The following is a 23,424-nucleotide window of genomic DNA, read 5'->3' as shown; positions in this document are numbered from 1 at the left end:
TCTTCCCCCACCTTTCTTACAGGATATATGTGAAGATATCTCTGATCACGTTGAACAAATCCATGCTCTTCTGGAGACTGAATTTTCCCTGAAGCTCTTGTCTTACTCCGTCAACGTGATTGTTGACATCCATACAGTACAACTTCTTTGGCACCAGCTTCGAGTTTCTGTCCTGGTTCTACGAGAGAGAATTCTACAGGGACTGCAGGATGCCAATGGGAATTACACCAGGCAGACTGATATTCTGCAAGCCTTTTCAGAGGAAACAAAGGAGGTATGGCAAGTAAACGTAAGAATTTACTTTTTGAACTCTAACCCTTTAGTTGTGTTTCAAGCTCATTTGAAAGAATACAGTTACTTCGGCTACTACTGCAAAATTTGCTTAGTTCAGGCAATTCAACCTAATTCCTGCCCAGGTTGTCAATCAATTTTAGTGTGATGCAGTAAATTTTAAATGAATGCTGTAGTCATCCATACAAAATGACTGAACTAGCAAAAATAAAGTGTAGGTCTGTCATGTTGGCTTCGAAGCTGCTGTGCCAGGGATAAAACCAAATGAATACAGAGCCAAAGGCAGATGCCTCTATATAACCTATGTGGCAAAGACGCATAGAGCATGTGGATGACTTACATTCTGTGATTAGCAAAGAGACCAAATGCATCCATGATAATTTTTTCTTACCAGTGGAAAGTTATCGGTTCACTTTAGCACCACTGCTGGAAGGATCTTTTAGATTTACAGCTAATATTTGGCCCATGATTGCACAAATGTACATGCCTTATTGGCAGAATTCTCCTGCAATCCTAAAAAAAGGGGGGGCATAAGTCTCATTTCAATCAGTATAATCTATTTCGAATGGAGTGTGTTTTGTGCCACAGTCTTCCGTAGCTAGATATGCTTAATTCCTGGAGTGCTTAGGGTCAAGCGTAGTCCATGCCTGCCTGTTCACTGCCACAATGCATAGTTTGCCACTATTCATGGACCTTGTTGTCTTAGGGCTAGTTTGAACATGATGACTGCAGTGTGGAGACGAAGGACAGGGGAGAAACTCAAGCCACTTATCACTGAAAGGCCAGTCTACCTAATTCAAGTTTGCATACAAGTATGGAAACACCGTCTCCCTTCAAAATGTGCACTTCACTGAATTTTGCAGTGACATTGTCCACTGATGTGTACAGAAATGCATAAAGTTGGATAAAGTTTGCCTATAATGGCATGTTAGTGAAAATAACACAAACAAATTCATTATATTAGGAGAAAATTGCTTTGCAAAAAAAAAAATACGTAGAAAATTATGCATGTTAGGAGAAACACACGCTAAGATGCTGGTGAACTTTCATAACTTTAAAAAAATATTGTTATGAGTTTGTGGGGGGACGTAGGCTGTGTGCAGAGACACAATGATCTATAGATCAATGGAAATGCTGCCAAGTAAAGCAGGATTTTAGATGTTATGATGGAGATCTGATTCTGTCCTGGTTCTGCCCAATGGGAATTAAAGGAGAGCTTTTTGGTGGCTTCCTTGTGACAATCCTCATGTTTGAATTAGCTGGTTGATAGTGCATCTTCTTTACCTGCAGAAGGTCCCAGATTCAATCCCTGGGATTTCCAGGTAGGACTGAGAATGTCGCCTTTTTGAAATCCTAGGGAGCCACAGCCAACCAATGCTGAGCTATATGGACCAGGAGGCAGCTTGTTGTGTTGCTGTGACCCTTGCGTGGTGCTGGCTGGGCTGAAAGCAGAAGGGGCTGCCTCCATAGATACTACCAAAGACTCTAGTAAGAATCACCTGAGTATCAGCTAAGGCAGGGATAGGGGACCTGTGGCCCTCCAGATGTTGCTGGGGACCTCATCTCCTGTCATCCCTGGCATGGATAGTTGGTTAGAGCATAGTGCTGATAACGCCAAGGTTGCAGGTTTGATCCCCGTATGGGACAGCTGCATATTCCTGCATTGCAGGGGTTGGGCTAGGTGACCCACAGGGTCCTTTCCAATGGGAGCTTGAGTCCCAAAGCATCTGAAGGGCTACAGGCCCTTTCCTCCAATCTACTGCCCTTTCTGAGCTCTTGATCAGGGAATTCTAAAAGATGCACTTTCTCTGCTTGATCCCAGCTAACTGAATGCCTTGCTGCAGTGGCAGAATGTGGGCAGGGCCAATTGCTGCCGCCTAAGGCTGCAGTCAGAGATTTGGGTTTTCCCTGGCATGGAGCAGAATTAGAAGGATGCTGTGGTTTGACAGGATCAACTCCTAAGACAACATCAAAGATGTATCTTGTTCAGTTCCCAAAATTTAAATCCTGTCTCCGGGCAAAAGTTTGGCGAGCTGAGACTCATCTTCGGATTTGACACTGTATAGTTCATTGACTCAAGAATAAACAAGAGCCTGGTTCTATTCCATGGAAACTGCGAGCGCAATACTTGCACAAACTTAAAAGTCCAAGTTGTTTTCACACACTCTTTGTTCTATCCTTTGCAGAAGCCCTTTGTACAATAAGTTTATCCATGGCATAGCTAGTTACGACCCTTGACATTATTATTTTTTTATTTTACCAGAATGATTTTAGTTGCTGCTGCTATAAGCTACCAATTTTTAAACAACTTTCCTTGCAGAGGATTAGTAAATGTGCTAAAAATAACAATGGCTTCTCACCGAAGAAAGCGATCTGAAGAGAGTGGGTGGCTCTGAAATTGAGACCAGCAGACAGGCTGAAGCTCCCTCCTTTCCTCACCCACCTCTGTTTCCTGTCTACACCTGTCTTTTGCCCACTGCTTCTTCAGATCTGGTTGTGACTGGCAGGTTAAAGAGAGTTTGCCGGGGAGCATCTCTAAGCCAGCACTGGCAAAATGAACCTTCCTAGAGGAATAAAAATTGATCTTTTGTGCCAAGTATGTCCCTAAACCCACACACCTACTTTCCTGATATGAGCAAGACCTGGCAGACACAAATATTCATTCCCCCCCCCCCCCCAAGTCATTGCATTCTTTGCAAAAGCCATTTGTGAAGATTCTGGGCAACAAAGCTCACGAAGGCTTTTGTCTTCCATGAATCCACATGCTGTGGTACTGCAGCTGCTGCAGCTCCTAGTTGAATGCAGGCCCATGCAGTGGGGGGTGGGGTGGGGTGGGCAGCCTGGTACACTTGCTTCATACCTCAGAGGGCTAAGCTGGCACAGTCCCCCAGTCTGCCAGACTTATGCTGTTTGAATTTGTAACTTTCTTCTTACAAGACTCCCAGCTCGGGCCTCAGACCAGCTGTTCACAGGCCTGATTGAACGGCTACCTTTGGCCGTAAGAAGACCTGTTCTGGGAGATTTTCAATTCGCTTAGGACCAGAAAATGCATTATGTTAGCTGAGTGTGGGAATGGTTTGCCAGTGGGTGGGGAACAGAGCCACACTAAAGCCACAGGGGTGTTGCCGTTGCTCTTTAGGAGAGGTAGGAACAAGGAAGTAACAAGGTTAGGACTGTGTGAGGAAACTGGGAGGAGCTTCATATTGGCTCTGCTGGTGTTCCTGCACCACCCTGACCTTACTGCTGCCGTGCCCCTCTTCCTCCTGATAAGTGGCAACGATTCCTTTGATGGGATGTTATTGCTGGGGCTGTTTCCTGCCAGGTGAGCCCCTCCTGGACATGTGAATGGCGTCTGATCTATCTCCTCACCACAGATCTCTTTCCACAAATCTCACCATCCTCCTTCACATTGCCAGTGATCTGGAATGATGTGGCATGGAGTCACAACGTGGTATCTGGGGTCCTCACACACAGTGCACTTAAAAATGATACATTGGTGGAAAACATAACCTGTTATTTGGCTCTGACTTGGGAGCTGAACAGCTGGCTTCTTATTTACCCACTGTTTCTTTTTTCCATGCCCTGGTCCTAGGCCTCAGACAGCAATCTTGTTATGTGTATTCTAGGTGTTAGGTTCTAAGATCCAGTGCTTTTTTTCTAAAAAAAAAATGTTTAGGGGTACTCTCATTTTCCTACTCATATTGAAATAGTGCCCCTCAATGAGGCCAAATTTAGATTCAAAAATTGTTTAGGCCGTATGCGTACCCCTGTGTCCCCCCAGAAAAAAAGCACAGTGTGGTAGTGTGGTGGTTAAGAGCGGTGGACTCGTAATCTGGAGAACCGGGTTCGCTTCCCCGCTCCTCCACATGCAGCTGCTGGGTGACCTTGGGCCAGTCACACTTCTCTGAAGTCTCTCAGCCCCACTCACCTCACAGAGTGTTTGTTGTGGGAGAGGAAGGGAAAGGAGAATGTTAGCCGCTTTGAGACTCCTTCAGGTAGTGATAAAGCGGGATATCAAATCCAAACTCTTCTTCCTCTCTTCTGCCAAGATACAAGGAAGCCCAAAGGGCAGAAGCAGAGATATGGTCAGGCCCAGATCATTCAAATTCTGGGAAATACAAATTAGATCCAAGAAGTCACAGGCCAGGTGCGGATTTAGGGCTTTGTGAGTGGTGTGCATACTCTGAGATGAGGGCACTGAGATGGGGGGGGGGTGCCTTCTCAAAGCTCAGTAAGCAAGGTGGTGGGCTTTGGGAAGGAAGCATGAGGGCTCTGACAGGGTCTTAGAGTCCTCCCATCTCCTTTCCCAAAGCCTAGTTAGTGCTTTCCCAGCTTTGGGAAGATGGTAGAAGTGATCCCTGCCAGAGCCTTTGCGACTCTTTCCCAAAGCCAGGTGTGTCCTTGCCCACCTTTGGGAAGGCAGTGTGAGGGCTGATGGGGGTGCCAAATTTTGCCCTCACATAGGACACCATAACAGCCAAGTCCATCACTGAACAGGCAGAGCTGTGCCAAAGGTTAAGTTGGGAGAATACAGCAAGTGAGGCAAGCTACCAGGAGTCTCAGTTGCTCTCTTAGATGAGTTGCTCAGAATGAGGAACTAGTTCTGAGACCCAGCTTACATAGGTAGACCCTGAATGGCTTGTGTGATCAGCTGATAATATTCTCCTCAGAAACCATCTTAGTAGTGTATAGACCAGTTTATGACTATTAGTAATAATAATTATGTATGTACTGTTTTCCTGATGTAACATAGATGTCCATATCCTGTGAAGTAGACCTGAATCTTGATGTCTAGTAAATTTATGTTTTAAGAAATGAAAGCCAGAAACTAAAGTGAAAAAGTTGAATTTCTACTACAAGTCTAATCCCATTTCACAGCAATGTGGCAAAGCTGCTTTCTGTTAACATTCAGTAATGCACTATTTCTAAAGATTACAGAAGGCAACTGCCCCTGAGTCTGTATTTTTTCATGCTTTGTGGGAAGATGTGTGATTCATGGGATCGGTGTTAAACTCATAGGATTGATGCTATATTTACACACACATGCATGCATATAACGCACACACACTCACACTAAAAGCTTTCCTATTTCTGTTTTGTCACAGGACCGCCTTGACTCCTTAACAGAAGTGGATGACTCAGGACAGCTAACTATCAAATGTTCTCAGAATTACTTGTCGCTGGATTGTGGAATTACTGCATTTGAACTATCTGACTACAGCCCCAGCGAAGACTTTCTTGGTGCACTTGGTGACATGACCTCCGGTCAGGCTAAAGTAAAACCATTTGAGTCTTGGAGCTGCAGTGAAATGGAAAAAGATTTCCCAGAGCTTATCAGAAGTGTTGGATTACTGGCAGTAGCAACTGATTCGATTGCTTCCAAATGTAATGAAACCATTAATGCAAAAGAAATCCATTTACCCATGTCAACAGACCACCAGGAGGAAGGCCAAAGTTACAAACCATCATCGACTCTGTCCCCTGAACTTTCACTCTCTCATATTTCTGGGAACTTGCCTCTTTGTAAAGTATCAGGCCCAGAGGATTCTGTGAACTTACTTGATGGCAAGACTGTCTTTGAATTAGTAAAACAGGAGCTCGATCCATTAACCTCCGACGGTGCAAAAAGCCAACAGCATCCTCATAGTGAAAACTCCACTCCCAAGAGATCAATTAGAGACTGCTTTGACTACAACGAGGATTCTCCTACACAACCCACTGTGCCCAAACGCGGTTTGTTTCTAAAGGAAGACATATTTAGAACGGATATGGTGATCAATGATATAAAAAACCAGATCTCCCTGATGTTTAAGACTGAAATGAGCAGGAGCACACCCTCGCTGTTGGATCCACCAGACAGATCCAAACTTTGCCTGGCTTTGCAAGCGGCGTACAACAACTGCCCCTCTTCCATCAGCCAGTCATGTGATTGCTTACACAACATAAGTGATCAGAATCTCAAGTACACAATTCAAAACCACCTGAAGGAAAATTCCCTTGGCATGGGGAAGCCTAGTGACAACACTAGAAGGGAGAAGCTGCGATGCAAAAAGTCCCACGACATTCCCGAGGAGGTGGCATCGTGCAGGATAGCGAGGATTGGTTCAAATGCTGCGCCGACGAATCATTTGGCGAAAAGAGGCCTTGCTGCTTTGCAAAATGGAATTCCCTTTGGTAGCTTGCAGTCCATAGAAGGAACCGAAAGTGATTCGACCTCTGCGTCTTCTGATCCTTGTAAACGGCAAGAACTGAATGGCCAGTATTGCAGTGAAAGAGATCACTCTGCTTCACCTGCTCATAGCCAAGTGAGTGGCTCTTCAGCTGGTTCAGATTCTGCGGTGTCCTCATCTCCCGTTCTTCCCAGAAGTCAGGGCAAAAAGGCCCATTCATCTTCACCGAGTTACGTCAATACGGACAGCAAAGTTGCTGATGCCTGGTATGGTTCTGATGAATACTTAGCGCTTCCCTCACACCTCAAACAGACTGAAGTGTTAGCTTTGAAATTAGAAAATTTGACAAAACTGCTTCCTCAGAAACCTCAAGCGGAGACCATTCAAAACATTGACGACTGGGAACTCTCAGAAATGAACTCGGACTCTGAGCTTTACCCAACCTATCAGATCAAAAAGAAGCACAAAAGGTTAGGCAGAGTTTCACCCAGCTCTTCAAGTGACATAATCTCCTCGGTAGGGGACAGCATTGAATCGGGGCCTCTTAGTGACATTCTGTCAGATGAAGAGCTTTGCACATCCTCACCAAGCATCAAAAAATACCTGGAAGAGAGGCCGCGAAAGCCGTCAGTCACTCAGCCCGCCGATAAAAATGACTTGTCTGCCACAAATAAATCGGCTTTAATTCAACAGCTGATGCAGGATATACAAGATCAGGATAATTATGAAATTATATGGGAAAAAATGGAGGTAAGGAAGAAATCAACAGTGTTTACATCTATACCACTTCATTTTTTTTCTTCTGCAGCTGGAATCAAAGGTTGGTGAGGGGTAGGCAAGTACCAAGAGTGTCAAGAAGTTATAAATGCATTTTTGCTTCCTTTTCATACCATTTCAAAATGGAGATGCCCAAAGCAGCTAACAGCAATATATGTCCAATGATATACACCCCAGAGAAAATACATCAAAATATACGAGCTCAAGTGCATTCACAAATTTTCATGCAAATTATATCTATTATCTATCTATCTATCATCTATCTATCTATCTATCTATCTATCTATCTATCTATCATCATCATCTACAGATAGATGATAGATGATAGATAGATAGATAGATAGATGATAGACAGATAGATAGATAGATAGATAGATAGATAGATAGATAGATAGATAGATAGATAGATGTATACACACACATACACAGACACACAGACACACACAGAGACATTTATACAGTACAGGACAGGACAGATATGTGAAGGAACACACATGAAATTGACAGGAACTGGAAGTAAACTGATCCATTCATCCCTGCCATGAAAGAATAAAGTGTTTGTAAACGGTACAACATAATGCACAATCTCTGGCATGATTAGGGATGTAAGAAGCTGCTTTGTTTTTGTTGCATGCAGCGCTGCTTCTGTTCCGCTGCAGTTTGTCTTCTGCCAAAAACTTCCTTATCCATCTCACTTAGGTAATTAACCATGCAAATGCTGTTGTCTTTACATAATTCCACCCCATTCGTTTTATTGCAAAGGACACACAATGCAAACGGAGGGGGAAATGTAATCAATTCTGTATCGTTTGCGGATGGAAAGCCGCAACACAGGAAATACGAATAGCATTCACTGGATTGATTTCCATTCCAGACATAGGACAAATAAGCAAACACGAGTAGCCTTCCGCTTCTGTTTTCTCTGACATCTATTTTCTCTGACAGCTATTACTCTTAAATAGCTGCATATTGAGATATTTAAGGCTGATCCACAAATACATTGTGGGCCATCCCCATCTCACATTTTTCTAATGCTTTTCCATAGTGATGCTTGGGAGTTGATGTAGCAAAACGCATTTGCTGCTACTGCATTTAATATCCTTCTCAGACGTGGCTACTTGGCACCCTCTTGAGGCCAACTGGTGCTACTGCATCTCTTTCACATATTTGTTCTGTTGTTGTTTTTAAATCAGGTCCAAATAGCTCAGTTGAGTGCAGTGGGACTAATTTCAACCAGCATGAGAGCATCCTGATTGAAGTCATGAAACACTTTTGAGGAAAAACAGGCAGAACGCCACATGTGAGCTCAGGAAATGAAGTTAGATTTCGAAAACAGTTTTAACTTCTTTATTCATTCGTTCGTTCATTGATTCATTCATTTCCCAGCCATAACTGCTCAAACGGTATCCATACCAAATTCCAACCGTGGTTTGGTTCGTTGTAGCTGGCTTCATAGTTCCAGGCTATTTGATTGTTTTTAATTTATCAGATTGAAGGCCGCGATCCCATTTCTTCCTCGCCCCCTTTTTTAGCCTCACAGCTATCACGTGGGGTGGATTAAATTGAAAGATAATAACTAGCTGGGCGGGGGGGGGGGAATCTGTTGAACTTAATGGCTGAGCAAGGGCACAAACACATGCCTCAGAGTCAGTATGGTCACATAACTATAGACAGAACACAATTGCCTCCTTTTGATGAGGCAATTGATTAACCACTGAAAGGGAGTTTTTTTCACTTTGAAAAGGGCTTCCTCTTTTCGGCTCATCCCTAACACACACCAAAACATGAAGGAATTCAAGACAGAAAGCTGTTATCAGAACAGTCTATTCTTAATGGCCTCTTTGGCTGGAATCTAAGGGTCAGTCCAGGCATGCATGGTCATTGCTTATTGGCTACAGCAGCTAGTTGTTGCCGAGAATAATATGAATCTGAGCACTCTCTGATGGATCTTCCCAAAATCAAGTCTCAAGCAACCCTTTTCAGGTTTTTTCCCCCAATTTTTGGAAATAATAACCAACAAAAAGCTAGCAAATTATTTAGTATCGCAAGGTAGTTCCTATTTCATATTCCTTAGTACAACATCCCATTCAAATACCATAAAACACTGCTCGGATCTAGTCCAAAATAAACATGCTTTGGGATGGGATGGAAGAAAATTTGGAATGTGCAGCTGGAGTGAAAAATAGTAGATACTGCACACACAGCAACCTTCTCAGAGCTGGTATACATTTTTATTCTATTCTGGAGCTGCTTGTTTCTGGTAATTTTCACAGGGGGTATGAGGGATCACTCGGTTGGTAGAGCATGAGACTCTTAATCTTAGGTTTGAGCCTCACATTGGGTGAAAGATTCATTCATTTCAGGAGGGATGGATTAGATTGCGAACCACCCTGAGACCTGCAGGTATTGTTGTTTAGTTGTTTAGTCGTGTCTGACTCTTCGTGACCCCATGGACCAGAGCACACCAGGCACCCCTGTCTTCCACTGCCTCCCCACAGTTTGGTCAAACTCATGCTGGTAGCTTCAAGAACACTGTCCAGCCATCTTGTCCTCTGTCGTCCCCTTCTCCCAGCATCAGGGTCTTTTCCAGGGAGTCTTCTCTTCTCATGAGGTGGCCAAAGTACTGGAGCCTCAGCTTCACGATCTGTCCTTCCAGTGAGCACTCAGGGCTGATTTCCTGAAGAATGGATAGGTTTGATCTTCCTGCAGTCCATGGGACTCTCAAGAGTCTCCTCCAGCACCATAATTCAAAAGCATCAATTCTTCGGCGATCAGCCTTCTTTATGGTCCAGCTCTCACTTCCATACATCACTACTGGGAAAACCATAGCTTTAACTATACGGACCTTTGTTGGCAAGGTGATGTCTCCCCTTTTTAAGATGCTGTCTAGGTTTGCCATCGCCTTTCTCCCAAGGAGCAGGCGTCTTTTAATTTTGTGACTGCTAACACCATCTGCAGTGATCATGGAGCCCAAGAAAGTAAAACCTGCGGGTATAGGGCAGTATATTAAGTACATACATACATACCCTCATGGTCCCTTCCAACTCTACAATTCTATGATCCCTTCTCACCCACTGTAATATCTAACACTGGCTACCACTGCCTTTGCCAACCTGAAGCCCTCCAGATGTTTTGGACTATAACTTCCATCAGCCCCATACAGCACACCATTGGAGAATCATAGAACCGTAGAGCTTACAGTCTAGAACTTGAGGCAATGCAGAGAACAGAGGCAGGAAGAGAAGGGAGACAGGGTAAATAAGGGGAAGGGTATGTGGTTATTTCAGCCACAGGTAGACTTAAGCCCTATTCAGATGTTTCCCACTCCTTGTTTACCATCAGGCAGAAGGCAAAGGCAAAAAGGAGTGAAGCCATTGAACCAGTCCCACCACACGCGTCTTGTGGGGCTGAACCTCTGCATCAGAGAGCCTGCTATACTCCCTGCATGATTTAGAACTCTGATTTTCTAGGGTTCCAAATCTTATGGGAACTTACTGGACTAGAAAAAGCTCTCCACTGCAGCAACCAACCCATGTAGGGCTGTAGGAATGATAATGGGGATGGGGAGAGGCAACAGACTCATACCCACTAATCACATAGAGTGGGAAGATCAAAGAAATAGATCTTAGTTGCAGTTGGACCATAGAATTTAAGAACTGTAGAGTTGAAAGGGAGTACGAGAGGCATCTAACAGGGACACGGGTGGCGCTGTGGGTTAAACCGCAGACCCTAGGGCTTGCCGATCAGAAGGTTGGCGGTTCGAATCCCCGTGATGGGGTGATCTCCTGTTGCTCTGTCCCTGCTCCTTGCAGTTTGAAAGCACATCAAAGTGCAAGTAGATAAATAGGTACCCCTCCGGCGGGAAGGTGAACAGCATTTCCGTGCGCTGCTCTGGTTCGCTAGAAGTGGCTTAGTCATGCTGGCCACATGACCCGGAAGCTGTACGCTGGCTCCCTCGGCCAATAAAGCGAGATGAGCGCCACAACCCCAGAGTCGGTCACGACTGGACCTAATGGTCAGGGGTCCCTTTACCCTTTACCTTTACCTTTACGAGAGGCATCTAGTCCCAATTCCCTGCAATGCAGGAATTTTTTGCCTAACGTGGGGCTTGACCTGTGACCCTGAGATTAAGAGTCTCATGCTCTACCAACTTGAGCCATCCCAGCCATAAGCCAGTCATATTGGGTAGAGAAGTCATTATTAGAATATACCTGGAAATAAATCATGCAATTCACCCCCGAAGGTGGTGACAGACAGACAGATACTAGCATCCAACAATGCTAGCCCCTTAAATTATGATTATTGTCATTCCAAGCATGAGCAGAGGTGAGATGCCTATTTTGGAACCAACAACAGCGGTTGCTCCAAATTTACTGTGTTTGCCGAGGTCACGTATTTCTGATGTAGTCAGCATCAGTTGTTGACTCTTACCACACCTGGGCCCAGAACAAGCAAAAGTTGGACCAATACTGGGGAGGCGGGGTTCTGTTTTATTTATTAAGGCATTCCTGCAACACCTTTCACATCATGTGGTGAACAGCAATTTTAAAAGTACAAACATTGACATTAAAATTACAATAAATGAAATGTAGCTGAAAGCCCAGAGCAGGGTTAAAGTCAATAACCAGCCAGTTGAAAAATAAGTACCTGCAGGAGCCTGGGAGCACAGGTATGTTTGTAATAAGTGCCGAAAGGCCATCCATATTGGCACTAGAAGATCACTAGAAGAATGTTCTATCATGTTTTATCATAAAACACCTTTGTCTGAAATAACTGCTGGCAATACCTGGTATACTGCACTTTAGCCTCCAGGTGGTGCTGTCTGCTTGAATAATGAGATTTAGGAACTGGACAGTGTTATCTATCTTCTGACAGTAATTTCCAGTGTCAGGCTTTTATTCTAAATAATTTTCAATCTCTACAGTTGTTTTCTTTTGAACAGTCTCCATAAAATTTTACAGACATCATCTGAAAAATAGTGGGATTATAGTGATTTGTGCTTTACACCAGAAAAGGGCCTTTTTCTGGAAAGAGGGATAGCCACCTCTTCTTATGCCACTACTTCTATATTTTATCTTATCCTTGACTGTTATTTACCAGAAGCATGCCTGCTTTGTAAAGTGTCATTGCAAGGGGAACAATTACATTATTTTTTACAGATGAGTTCTACTTATCACCTCTTTGTGCCATATTAGTGCATATGTCTCAATATCACAGGTTAAATATTCTCTACCACTGTTTTTCATTATGTCAGTTTGTGGCTATACATATGCAAGAAAGTGAGATATATATTGCTGGTGTTAGGATGCTTTTAAATAAGATCATGCGGTATAAAATATTTATATGTTGAACATAGCTATCTTTTTTACTGCTATTGTTAGGAATAACTTTGCAGGATATTTCACAGAGTTTTCACATTCCTAGATTGTGACCATACTTCCTTCTCATCATGTGCCCCTGATCTATCTAGAAGTCATATGCACCGATGAGAAGCAGCTCTTGGCTCACAGATCGAGAGCCATAGACACAAAACAGCTGCTGCGTTTTGTGTGATTCTGCCAAGCAGCCCAGTAGCTGGGAACGCATGTGTATAGCATTGCAAAAGAAGCGACCGTTGCACTGACAAATTATTTGGAAGGGGAAGAAGGGGCTTGATTCAATCTGTCTGTCCCCTCTTTCAGTTTCCCATCCAAAGCGTTAGTGAGGGAACATTGCCGTAGTTCAGTGGCAGAGCATGTGTTTTTGCACACAGAAGATACAAGTGCAATCCCCAGCCTCCCCAGGAAGGACTGGAAGAGGGGTGGGCACTATTGTCTGAAGACATGGAGAGCCGATGCCAGTCAGTATACATCAGGGGTGGGAAACCTCTGGCCCTTCAGAGTTTGTTGGACCACAACTCCCCACCATTCCTGACCACTGGACATACTCATGGTTGTGACTGATGGGAAATCTAGGCCAATACCCTTGAAGGCCACAGGTTTCCTCTTTGTGATGTAGACTATACTGAGGAAGCTGGCTCAATGGTCTGACTCAGCATAAGATGGTTCTCTTATTTTATAAGGCTGTGCATGAAGGGTGATGTTAGCTACACCCATGCAGGGCTGGATCAGGGCAATTGTCTGAAATCTTTTACAAATACAACACTTACCTCTGGAAGTTCAGCAACAAGGACTTCTGCAAAAACCTTCCCTTTGTTCTCCCACTAAAGCTTCTACAGTATCTTTATTTGCTTTTGCTAATTTATTCATTATCCTTCAGCTAGAGGAACCCTTAAAGCAACTTGCCACATATTGAAAAGCAAATACAAAAGTATTTCCATAAAATCACACACACACACACACACACACACACACACACACACACCAGAAGAACTGAGAATGGAAAACTACAGCAAAGCTAAAGCCAGTTGTACCGGCAGGAAGAAAATGCAAAAGAGTTCAAATATTTGATGAAATACAAACACCTGGATAAGGAATGGGGGACCTGTGGCCTGCCAGCACCCTATTGGGCATGCTGGCTGGGGAAGATGGAGGCTAGAACCCAGCATCTGGGAGAAGGCAGTTCAATGTCAGATTTTCAGTTTCTTATTTTTGTGTGTTTGTACTATGCCATGATTTTACTTAGTGTTGATGTGCAAACCAGGCCAGCAGATGCTATGCCCAACCTTCTTCCATCTTCATAAGCAAGAACTGCCGCATTCTTTTAGTGTAGCTAGTTGCTACGTTCAGAGCAGTGCCATATTCCTTTAATTAAAATAAAGACATAAAAATATTGTTTTTACCTGATTGTCATTTTACTAACAGCCATGCCATTGTCCCCCACCCCACCCCTTTTCTTTTTGTGGAAGGGATTTGTAAGCAAGCTAGACGAATTCATCCACTGGTTGAATGAAGCCATGGAAACGACAGAGAACTGGACTCCTCCTAAAGCAGAGACAGACAGCCTTAAGCTCTACCTGGAAACACACTTGGTAAGACAAGATTATTGATTGAAGCTGACAGTGATTTCCCCCCTCCCTCTTTATTTAGCTTATCCCTAGGCCTTTAGCGAAAGTGTACATAATTTGTTAAAATGCATAAAACCACAACAATGTAAAAAGAATGAGTAACAGCCCAACATTTGATCGGCAACAATTAGCTTTCTGCCCCCAAGCTGCACACCTGCTCCCATGTAGGGGTTCAACTCCTTCCAGAACAGGTTGAACCCCACCCATATAGTCTAGGGAACCGCCCACTAACAGTGCTAGAGTCAGCAAGCACACCGCAACACACAGGAAAAGAAACAATTCAAGGAATTCAGGATTTAGGAGACTAGGGTGAGAGTTTTCTCTGTGCTGGTCTTATTCCTCCTGGGTTGAATAATTCCTCGGTTGTCAATACACTGGCACATAATAGTGGAATCATTCTGAATGTCGTTGAGCTAAAGTTGGTGACCGTACGATGCACTAACGTACATTGAAAATCACAGCACAGTTTTGCACCGGTAGAGTAATTGTCAAGGTTGTAGCAGGCAAAGGGGCCCTGGAGGCTTGTAGTGCAACCAAAATCTCCAAGCTCTACCTGAAGCAAGGTGCACACAGCCTTGTGCATCACAAACAGTGGCCAATCACCTCTGTTTATGTGGCCTCTTCACATCCATATGTGCATTATAATCTGCAGAGACTTTCTTCATTCTGCTGGAGCTTTGGAACTGAGTTTAATGTTGAGGAATGCTGTCCAAAAAAAGATCAAAGCTAGTTGTTGAAGTGTCACCTGCATGTTTAATCAAGGGGTTAATATAATGTGGGAACCTGCAGTTTCACTTTGAATGGTATGCAGGTTTATATATTCCCAAATTACATGCACACACTAAGTTTCTGTCACCTAGCCTTCTGAAAATTACTTCTTGATTACACATACATAGGATTGCACTGAACGTTAATGAAGGGGCATTGTTTTATTGGAAGACAGAACTAGTCATTGCTTTGTGATCTATATTTTATTAATTAGAATGTCAACTTTGCATTTGCTCTTGGCCTGGCAGAAACGCTAATCTGTGTTTAAACAGAAGTCTAAGAAATTAAGTTCCCATTAAGGGCAGTGACAAAATGATCTGGATATCGTATTTGCATTTGGCACTAACTTAAGGAGTGGAAATGGCAGGAGCTTGGCTGCCCCCAAATCATCTGTCCAATGACACTCCTCACGCAGCTTCCGACAGCAAGCCCTGGGTTTAAGTCTCAAGCCATCTTGCTGTGGAAAAAGTTCCATGTGTGTTCACCTGTTAGGTCCAGGGGTCAGCAGACTTTTTCAGCAGGGGGCCGGTCCACTGTCACTCAGACCTTGTGGGGGGCCGGACTATATTTGAGTGGGGGGGTGAACGAATTCCTATGCCCCACAAATAACCCAGAGATGCATTTAAAATAAAAGCACACATTCTACTCATGTAAAAACACACTGTGGGCCGGATTTAGAAGGCGATTGGACCAGATCTGGCCCCCAGGCCTTAGTTTGCCGACCCACATGTTAGGACTTCCTTCTTTGAGCAAAAAGATGTGCAAATACCCTCTTCACACTGTTGAGCATCAAACTGGGGAAGAGAGGTGTCAGTAGTGCCCAGGAGAAACATATCAGTGCTCACAGATGGAAATTGTGTGTGTGTGTGTGTGTGTGTGTGTGTGTGTGTGTGTGTTTTGTGGGTGCTTCAAACCCAAATATGTGCAGGCCAAATATTTTTAAAGAACAAAAGAGGACTATCTCCATAAACACTGTGAGTTTATACACTCTCACAACTTACAAATAATTACTTTTTGCACAGTTCAGTTCTGTTTCCAGTGCTTTGCCAAGGCCTGAGTTTAAGCCTTCATCCTTCTTGGATTCAAACTAGAACTTATACCTCTGTTGTGAGTAACCTGTGACCCTCCAGATATTATTGTTCTCTGTCTCCCATCATTCCCGGCCAGCATGGCCAATGGTCAAGAATGTAGCGCAGCAACAGATGGAGGGTCAAAAGTTCCCCACTCCTGTTTTGTCCTGTTTTTGTTGCTCTTTTGCCAATGCAAAAGAACTTTCCCATTTCTGTTTCAAAAAATACTTATTTGCATTTTTTTAAGAGATGCCATACACATTCATTTATTGGGGATCTGAAACAACTTTTCCAAACACATTTCTAAAAAGAAGGATTTCATTTCACCTTCACACTGTGTAAAGTATATTGTTATAAGCAGAAGCTGCTTTGGGTAATGCTAACAAAGGAAAAACACTCAAGGGAAGTCTGCTAGAATGTTTTGTTTTAATAATTATTGCAGAATGGGTTCATGTGTCATTACATGTATGTGGGGCAAAACTGATCTATGTTAAGGGGGGGGGACCATGTTGTTCTGCCCTCCCAGGGCTGGAGCATTTCAGAACACAGATTTGGGGAAATCACAAGTTTTAAACCTCATGCACAGTGATGGCGCTGGTCAGTTCCATGCTGTCATATCAGGGAGAGAAGGCGAGAGATTACGGCTCATATTTGCTATGCATAATCTTTAGGTGAATTTACATGACCCCCCCCCCCCATGAGTAGATTTGTTTTGTCTATGTGCTCTCTCTCTCTGTGTGAAAGAGAGAGGGGGGAGGGAGAAAGAGAGGGAGAGGGAGATATAAGTAGGTAGTTAGGTGGTGGAGAGGAAGGAAAGTCTTCATACTATTAGGAAGCAAGAGCGGTACAAGCAATAGGCAAAGGATCACAGCAACAGCAGCAAGCTGCAGGTGGAAGAGAATCTGGGGTGTGGAATAGAAATATGAATAATAGCAGCAAATGAGGATCTTGATAGGGGGTGAGGGGACAAGGAATTATAAATCTACATGGCGGGACAATGTGCTGCAGCAGTAGACTATGTTAATCAACCCAATGATTTTCTAGTCTTCTGGAGACATTGCATTTGCTGGAAGGAATCTAAAAGAGTGGGAATAGAGATGGCAAGGCCTGGAAAAATCCCGGGGGGGGGGGCACACCTTTTTTCTGTCTTTTTCCAAAGCTGTTTCCCCCCTGGAAAAACTGAAGAAAACAGTTTGATATAGTTTGATTATTCCACCCAGTCCCGTCCCACCCCCCCACCCCACCGCCATTTTTCTGGGGGAAAAAACAGCTTTGGGAAAAACGGGGGAAACTGGTTACTTTCCCATTTTCCCGGGTTTTTTCCAGGCCTTCCCATCTCTAAGTAGGAACAAGGGAAGCCTGCCCCACTTCCAGTGACAGACAGACTCACAAAGTACATAGGTTTTCTCAAAAGATTTTTTTAAAAAACCAAACTTTCATTTTAAATACAGTGGTACCTTGGGTTACATACACTTCAGGTTACAGACTCCGCTAACCCAGAAATGGTACCTTGGGTTAAGAACTTTGCTTTAGGATGAGAACAGAAATCGTGCTCCGGCGGCACGGCAGCAGCAGGAGGCCCCATTAGCTAAAGTGGTGCTTCAGGTTAAGGACAGTTTCAGGTTAAGAACAGACCTCTGGAACGAATTAAGTACTTAACCCGAGGTACTACTGTACTAGAAAAAGTGAGTGGTGTTTTTTTCCCTAGAATCCCTGCTTCCCAATGGAAAATAATGCCAGCAATTGTGCACTTAAACACAGTTCCTTTGTTGATGCCATGAGTTACCTTTCTCAAAATAAAAGTTGTTTTTTATTGGGGAGGGAGAGGAAAATTAGGTAGCGGCAGACCTTGGTACCTCAAATTTCAGCGGCGCCCTCTGTGATGCCAAAATCTCTCTCTCTCTGTCTGTCTCTCTCTCACACACACATTTCTCGCCTTCCGTTGGACATCATAGTTGAAACGCCCCCAAGGCTTGTCACCCAATGTGACCAAACCAGTAGTGTTTTCCTAAATCTGCCATTGAGGGAGGGCTGGAGATGTCACGGCTGTACTCAAAACGGAGTGGGACTTTTTGAATTGGGGGATCTTGCATGACTGTCAATGCTTTCTGATCCCATCTGACATTTGCACACAGAATATTTACATAGTAGACAACACATGTAGAAACTTGAGCAGCCTTTGCCAACAACTCCCATGGGGCTGCAGTAGCCTCCCATGACTGCTTTTTGGAGAAATCCCTGGAGGTAGGAGTGGGACCACTGAAGCACAGCTCCCCCAAACCCCTTGAGATGCTCCAGAAGGGTACTATGGTCAACAGTATCAACAGTATCAAAATCCACTGAGAGTTCAAGGAGAATAAACAAGGTTTCCCCATATCTCTCTCAATAAATGTCATCAGCCATGGTGACCAAGGCAGTTTCAGTCTGAAGCTATACAGCAATGGATCCAAGACAGACTTACAAAGCATGCTTCCTTTCTTCCTATTCTTCACTTTGCTGTTTTAGGAACATGACATACACTGGGTGTAATTCAGAACACAAACAACCACACATCTATTAGTCTTGCAGTATGCAACCATACTGTCTGAAATATTTTCAAAATATTTTCGTAACCACATAAAGGTCTGGATTTTATTAAAACAATAACTACCACTATACCCAGTGTTAGAGACAGTGATACTGTCAGCTTCACCCAATGCTGTGTTAAGTATACCTTAGATTTTGCTGGCTGAGAAAAAAAGAAGAAAAGAATAATGTACATTGGCTTAGAAACAGTAGGCAGTACAGTATTCAACTGCAAAATTGCACTAGCTCAGTGGGTTGTTCCCTGTCTCTTCCACATGCATGTTCCACCTCCAAATCTGCTCTGAAGGGTTGGGGGGGACCCCTGGAACAGATTTAGGAGGTGCACAGGGTGATTGTTCTGTTGCATTGTTCTGCCCGGACACTGAGGTCCAGCGCCGAGGGCCTTCTGGCGGTTCTCTCACCGCGAGAAGTGAAGTTACAGGGAACCAGGCAGAGGGCCTTCTCAGTGGTGGCGCCCTTCCTGTGGAACGCGCTCCCACCAGATCTCAAGGAAATAAACAACTACCTGACTTTTAGAAGACATCTGAAAGCAGCCCTCTTTAGGGAAGCTTTTAATATCTAAGGACTATTGTATTTTAATATTTTGTTGGAAGCCGCCCAGAGTGGCTGGGGAAACCCAGCCAGATGTGGGGGGTATAAATAAATTGTTGTTATTGCACAAGGAGAAATCCTTGAAGTGACAAAACGATCTGCTTAACACTTTGTTGAATACGACATAGGAGCTCAGCATTAGCATGCAGGAACAAAGAGCTTCATTGTATTTCACAGCAGCAATATTTAACAAAAGGCTACATATATTTTTATTTAGCTAGGCCTTTGGATTATGAAGGAATTCTCCCTCGGTTTGAAAGCAAGATGAGTGCTGCAACCCCATAGTCACCTTTGACTGGGCTTAACTGTCCAGGGGTCCTTTACCTTACCTTTACCTTTACTGCTCCTAGATGCCCACCTGCTCAGACTCCTACCTGTAAAACTGTGCTGTTGATGCCAGATCTGCCTAGTCTGTCAGCGTTGAGTTATTTTCTCTGGGAAGCAGCAAGCTTTAACGCTGCAGAAGAAGAAAAAGGCGCACACCTGAATGGAGATAATGTAACGTGCCACTGACTACCATCTATTTTGCTCTTGTTTGCTACGATGCTTGCAGTTAGTGAAAAGAGTTTCCCCCTTAAGACCAATGTCTTATTGGTTAATCTGTTGCCAGATTTCGCTATTTGTGCTTTGCAGCAAATTAAGACGCTGAAGTCTAAATTCTGTGCGACTGTAAAATTGCAAATCAAGCCCCAGAGTTTTGGCCCATCTTTATTCATCATATTTTACTTCTTCAGTCAACATTATTACTGGTTAATAGGTGCACCTGAAAATCAAGCTGCATTGTATACTTGGTATGTTATGTTAAATGAATCTTTTCTAGGGCAGCAAGTCTATTTTTTCTAATGAAGAAGAATACCTCATCTTTTCCAATTTTCCTATCAAACGCATCCCCATCATCTTGAGGCAGCGCCACATCCAGCTGCATCGATGCTCCGCTTCAATTACATGAAATTATCCAACCTACTCTCGGGCCCTTTAGGTTTTCTTCTGCTATATGAGGCACCCGCATGGTACATCTCTTGTGAAGTGCATGATTACAAACTATTCAACACAAGCCTGTTTTAAGTAAACAGTAAATTAAATATTGTCTGAGCTCACTTTCATGAAAGGAACTTCCAGAAAAGGTTTCATGGAAAGTGAAAAGGAGCTGCACAAAAAGTAATGTTGTTTTTCTTCTTCTTATCTTCTGGATGCTTGACCCAGTTTATATTTTTGGCTCCATCTCATTTTCATTCCGGTTTTGGCATTACTTGCCTAATAATATATATAAAAAAGTTATTTTGGGGGGGCCATCTCAGTTTTTAAATGTGAGCATCTTTTTAGAAAATCAAAATGTTTAAATTGGGTTCCTTAGGTCCCTAAAATATATAATATTTGTTTTTAAAAGATTTCTAGATGACAAACTGAATGCCATAAAAAATAAATAAATAGCACAGCATGAAATTTGTGTTGGAGGCTTCGGGAGGGGCTTTCTATGATCATTCATTAGCGTTATCTAATGATACGAAGACAGAGAGAGGTCTTCCATCTTTAATTTCTTTATAGAATTTGCAGTGCATTTCTCACATGATACAGCAAACTGTAGCTGCCCAAATGCCAACTTCTGTGCTGCTTTTAAAGGCACGAGAGCCTTGTGTGCGGCCCACCCCATTCCACAATTGTGTTTTATCAGCCTACTCCTCACTGACATACCAGGGGACAAAAGCAAGCCGGCAGGTTTCACAAGACACTATAGATTAAATTCAGTGTTGATTGCAAGCCTTGATGGAATTGGTTCTGCTCCGGATCTCCATTCAGAAGCTCCAAAATGGAGCCAATCACGGCTGAAAGCAGACACAGATTCCTCTGATGTCATATGACGCCACATGGGCTCACCCAACCATCTGCCCAAAGTGGCCTGTGGAGGAGTGGGCACTTTTGCATCCAAAGTGAATCCTCACCCTGGTGTACAGTTGAAATACTGTAGTGAAGAATCAATATGGTGGTTGGATATCAAATGGCTTTGTTTGTTTCCAGTGTTTCTGTGCCACCTTTCAGGGAAAGTTCTTCCAAGGCAGCCCACTGCCCACAATAAAACACTGACTGAAATTTATATATACAATGAGACTAATGTGCATAGCATTACACTGCAAAATTCTATTGCTAGGATTTGTCATTTGACCTTAGCTGTCAGCATATTTTACAATTTTTCTAGCCCCTTCCAAATCATTCCAAAAAGGGGCAATCTTTTAGCCATCCACTTCTCCTGGGCCCAGCTGTTTTGAATGTAGGAGCAAGGCAGCGCACAGGACTTTCTGCCTTGACAGGTGGAGAGATTGTTCCTATCATTTCTAGTGAAGTTAGGAGTAAAGGAAGGGAAAGGGAGCAGTAAGGGGGTGGGTTTACTTGCCCCCAGGGCTGAGTGCTATAAGTGTGCAAGAATGAGTATGTTGTGTTCCGTGTATAAATGTAAGGTTCTTTCCAATAAACTTTGCAGGTCTTCCCTTGTAAAGACTGCTGTGTGACATATATCAAATACTCAGAGGTGCACAAGTTCACACAGAGTTCCTCAAGTTCCTTTGTTGTTCTTCCTATGTCTAGTTGTCAAAATGAAATTGATTACCACCAAAATAAATACAATAGTGGACTATCGTGAACCTGAACATCAGAACTAATTTGTTGCAATATTTTGTTTTACTGGATAAAAATGTACGCTGCATATATTTATAGAAATCATTCATTCTCCAATATTTGAATTTATTTATTTATTTATTTAGAAAAAAAAGCATTCATGAACTGATGGCTCCAGTATTCAGTGTATTTTATAGGACACTGTTATTCCACATATTGTCCACATGTTACATGTTTTCATAAAACTTAATGAATTTCTAGATTTGTCAGCTGTTTCAACACAGATGCACTTTGCTAATCTAATGGAAACATTTTGAGCTCCGTTCTGAAATATCAATAGCTTTCAGTATTGCAAATGTTTGTGGCTGTTGGGTAAATGGCACTGCGGTTCTTGATAAAAATAGCAAGTAATTTAGTACGTATGTTTTATGTTAGAATGTGTCTCTACCATTTCAGTCTCTATCTATCTATCTATCTATCTATCTATCTATCTATCTATCTATCTATCATCTATCTATCTATACACACACACATATATATAATTTCCCTTGCAGAGTTTTAAGCTGAATGTAGACAGCCACTGTGCTTTGAAGGAAGCTGTTGTAGAAGAAGGACGCCAACTTCTTGATCTTATAGTATCTCACAAATCAGGTAAATCCTTCTGAATTATTGCAAGTCTTTATGTCTCCAGACTATTAAAGAATAAAGAAGCATTGCTGTAAATTACTGCATATATTCACTTCCTTATGTATTATTAATATTTACATTATCAGTTTGACCTTCAAGATTTATAAATGTTTCATATACTGCATACAATGCTGTGATACTTACAAAATGAAATACTGCCAGCAAATAGTCTGTTCATTTTATTTTGGTCTCAATGCTCAGCTGAGTTTCAATTGAAATTACATCACTGAAAACTTCACGCTGACATATTCTTTGATGTAGGTGCTATGGAAATAACATTAAGATGATAAATTAGGATTTCATATCTATACACATATATATATTTTACATAGTCAGCATGAGTAATCGCATTGCTAAATGCTCCTTTGCCATTTAAGCTAATTCTTACTGCAATTTTAAAGTATTTATTAGGAAAGATTTTAAGATTAGGAATATTATTTCCTTTAGTTATGCTTGTCCTTTTCAGTAAAAGCCTTAAGTCAGAATGAATAATAACTTTTGTCATGTTTTTGGAACTTTGCATGACTAGTTTAATAGGATGGTTTAATAGAATGCCTAGAAATTTGAGGCTTTATTTTGGTCTGGTTGGAAAAAGGTATCTCCCCCCAAGATGAAGTTGTCCTCTGGGTTTTAGTGTGATTATTATTTGAGTTTTTACATCTATTACTTCTCTACCTGCATACACTCTGATAGAACATGAAACAGACTTTTCTCTCAAAACATTCATGCTATGTTAAGCCAGTTGGCTGATTTGCATAATTTCCTGAATGTATCAGTCTCACAAAAACCAGCCTGATAGGTCATTGCATATCTGTTAAATATGGTGTGTGTTTTTTAGAGAGAGAGTGAGAGGGAGGGAGGGAGGAAG

The 23,424-nt window shown here is 42.7% G+C and overlaps 1 protein-coding gene across 8 annotated transcripts in view; it reads left to right on the top strand.

Annotated features, from left to right (window-relative positions):
• AKAP6 (A-kinase anchoring protein 6) overlaps positions 1-23,424 on the top strand; it is a 243,050-nt gene that overhangs the window by 74,201 nt on the left and 145,425 nt on the right. For 4 of the 8 annotated variants that reach the window (XM_083740563.1, XM_083740561.1, XM_083740564.1 and 1 more), the window contains 4 exons: positions 23-274; positions 5,397-7,211; positions 14,086-14,208; positions 22,424-22,520. In XM_083740563.1, the coding sequence (XP_083596689.1) occupies positions 23-274; positions 5,397-7,211; positions 14,086-14,208; positions 22,424-22,520 (2,287 nt within the window). Of the gene's footprint in view, positions 1-22; positions 290-5,396; positions 7,212-14,085; positions 14,209-22,423; positions 22,521-23,424 lie in introns of all 8 variants that reach the window. The other 4 variants (XM_083740562.1, XM_083740560.1, XM_083740565.1 and 1 more) reach the window with 1 other exon arrangement.

This window comes from Podarcis gaigeae (genome assembly GCF_964106915.1).
Source record: "Podarcis gaigeae genome assembly, chromosome: 1".
NCBI classification, from domain to species: Eukaryota; Metazoa; Chordata; class Lepidosauria; order Squamata; family Lacertidae; genus Podarcis; species Podarcis gaigeae.
This window is presented reverse-complemented; position numbering and strand designations above follow the sequence as displayed.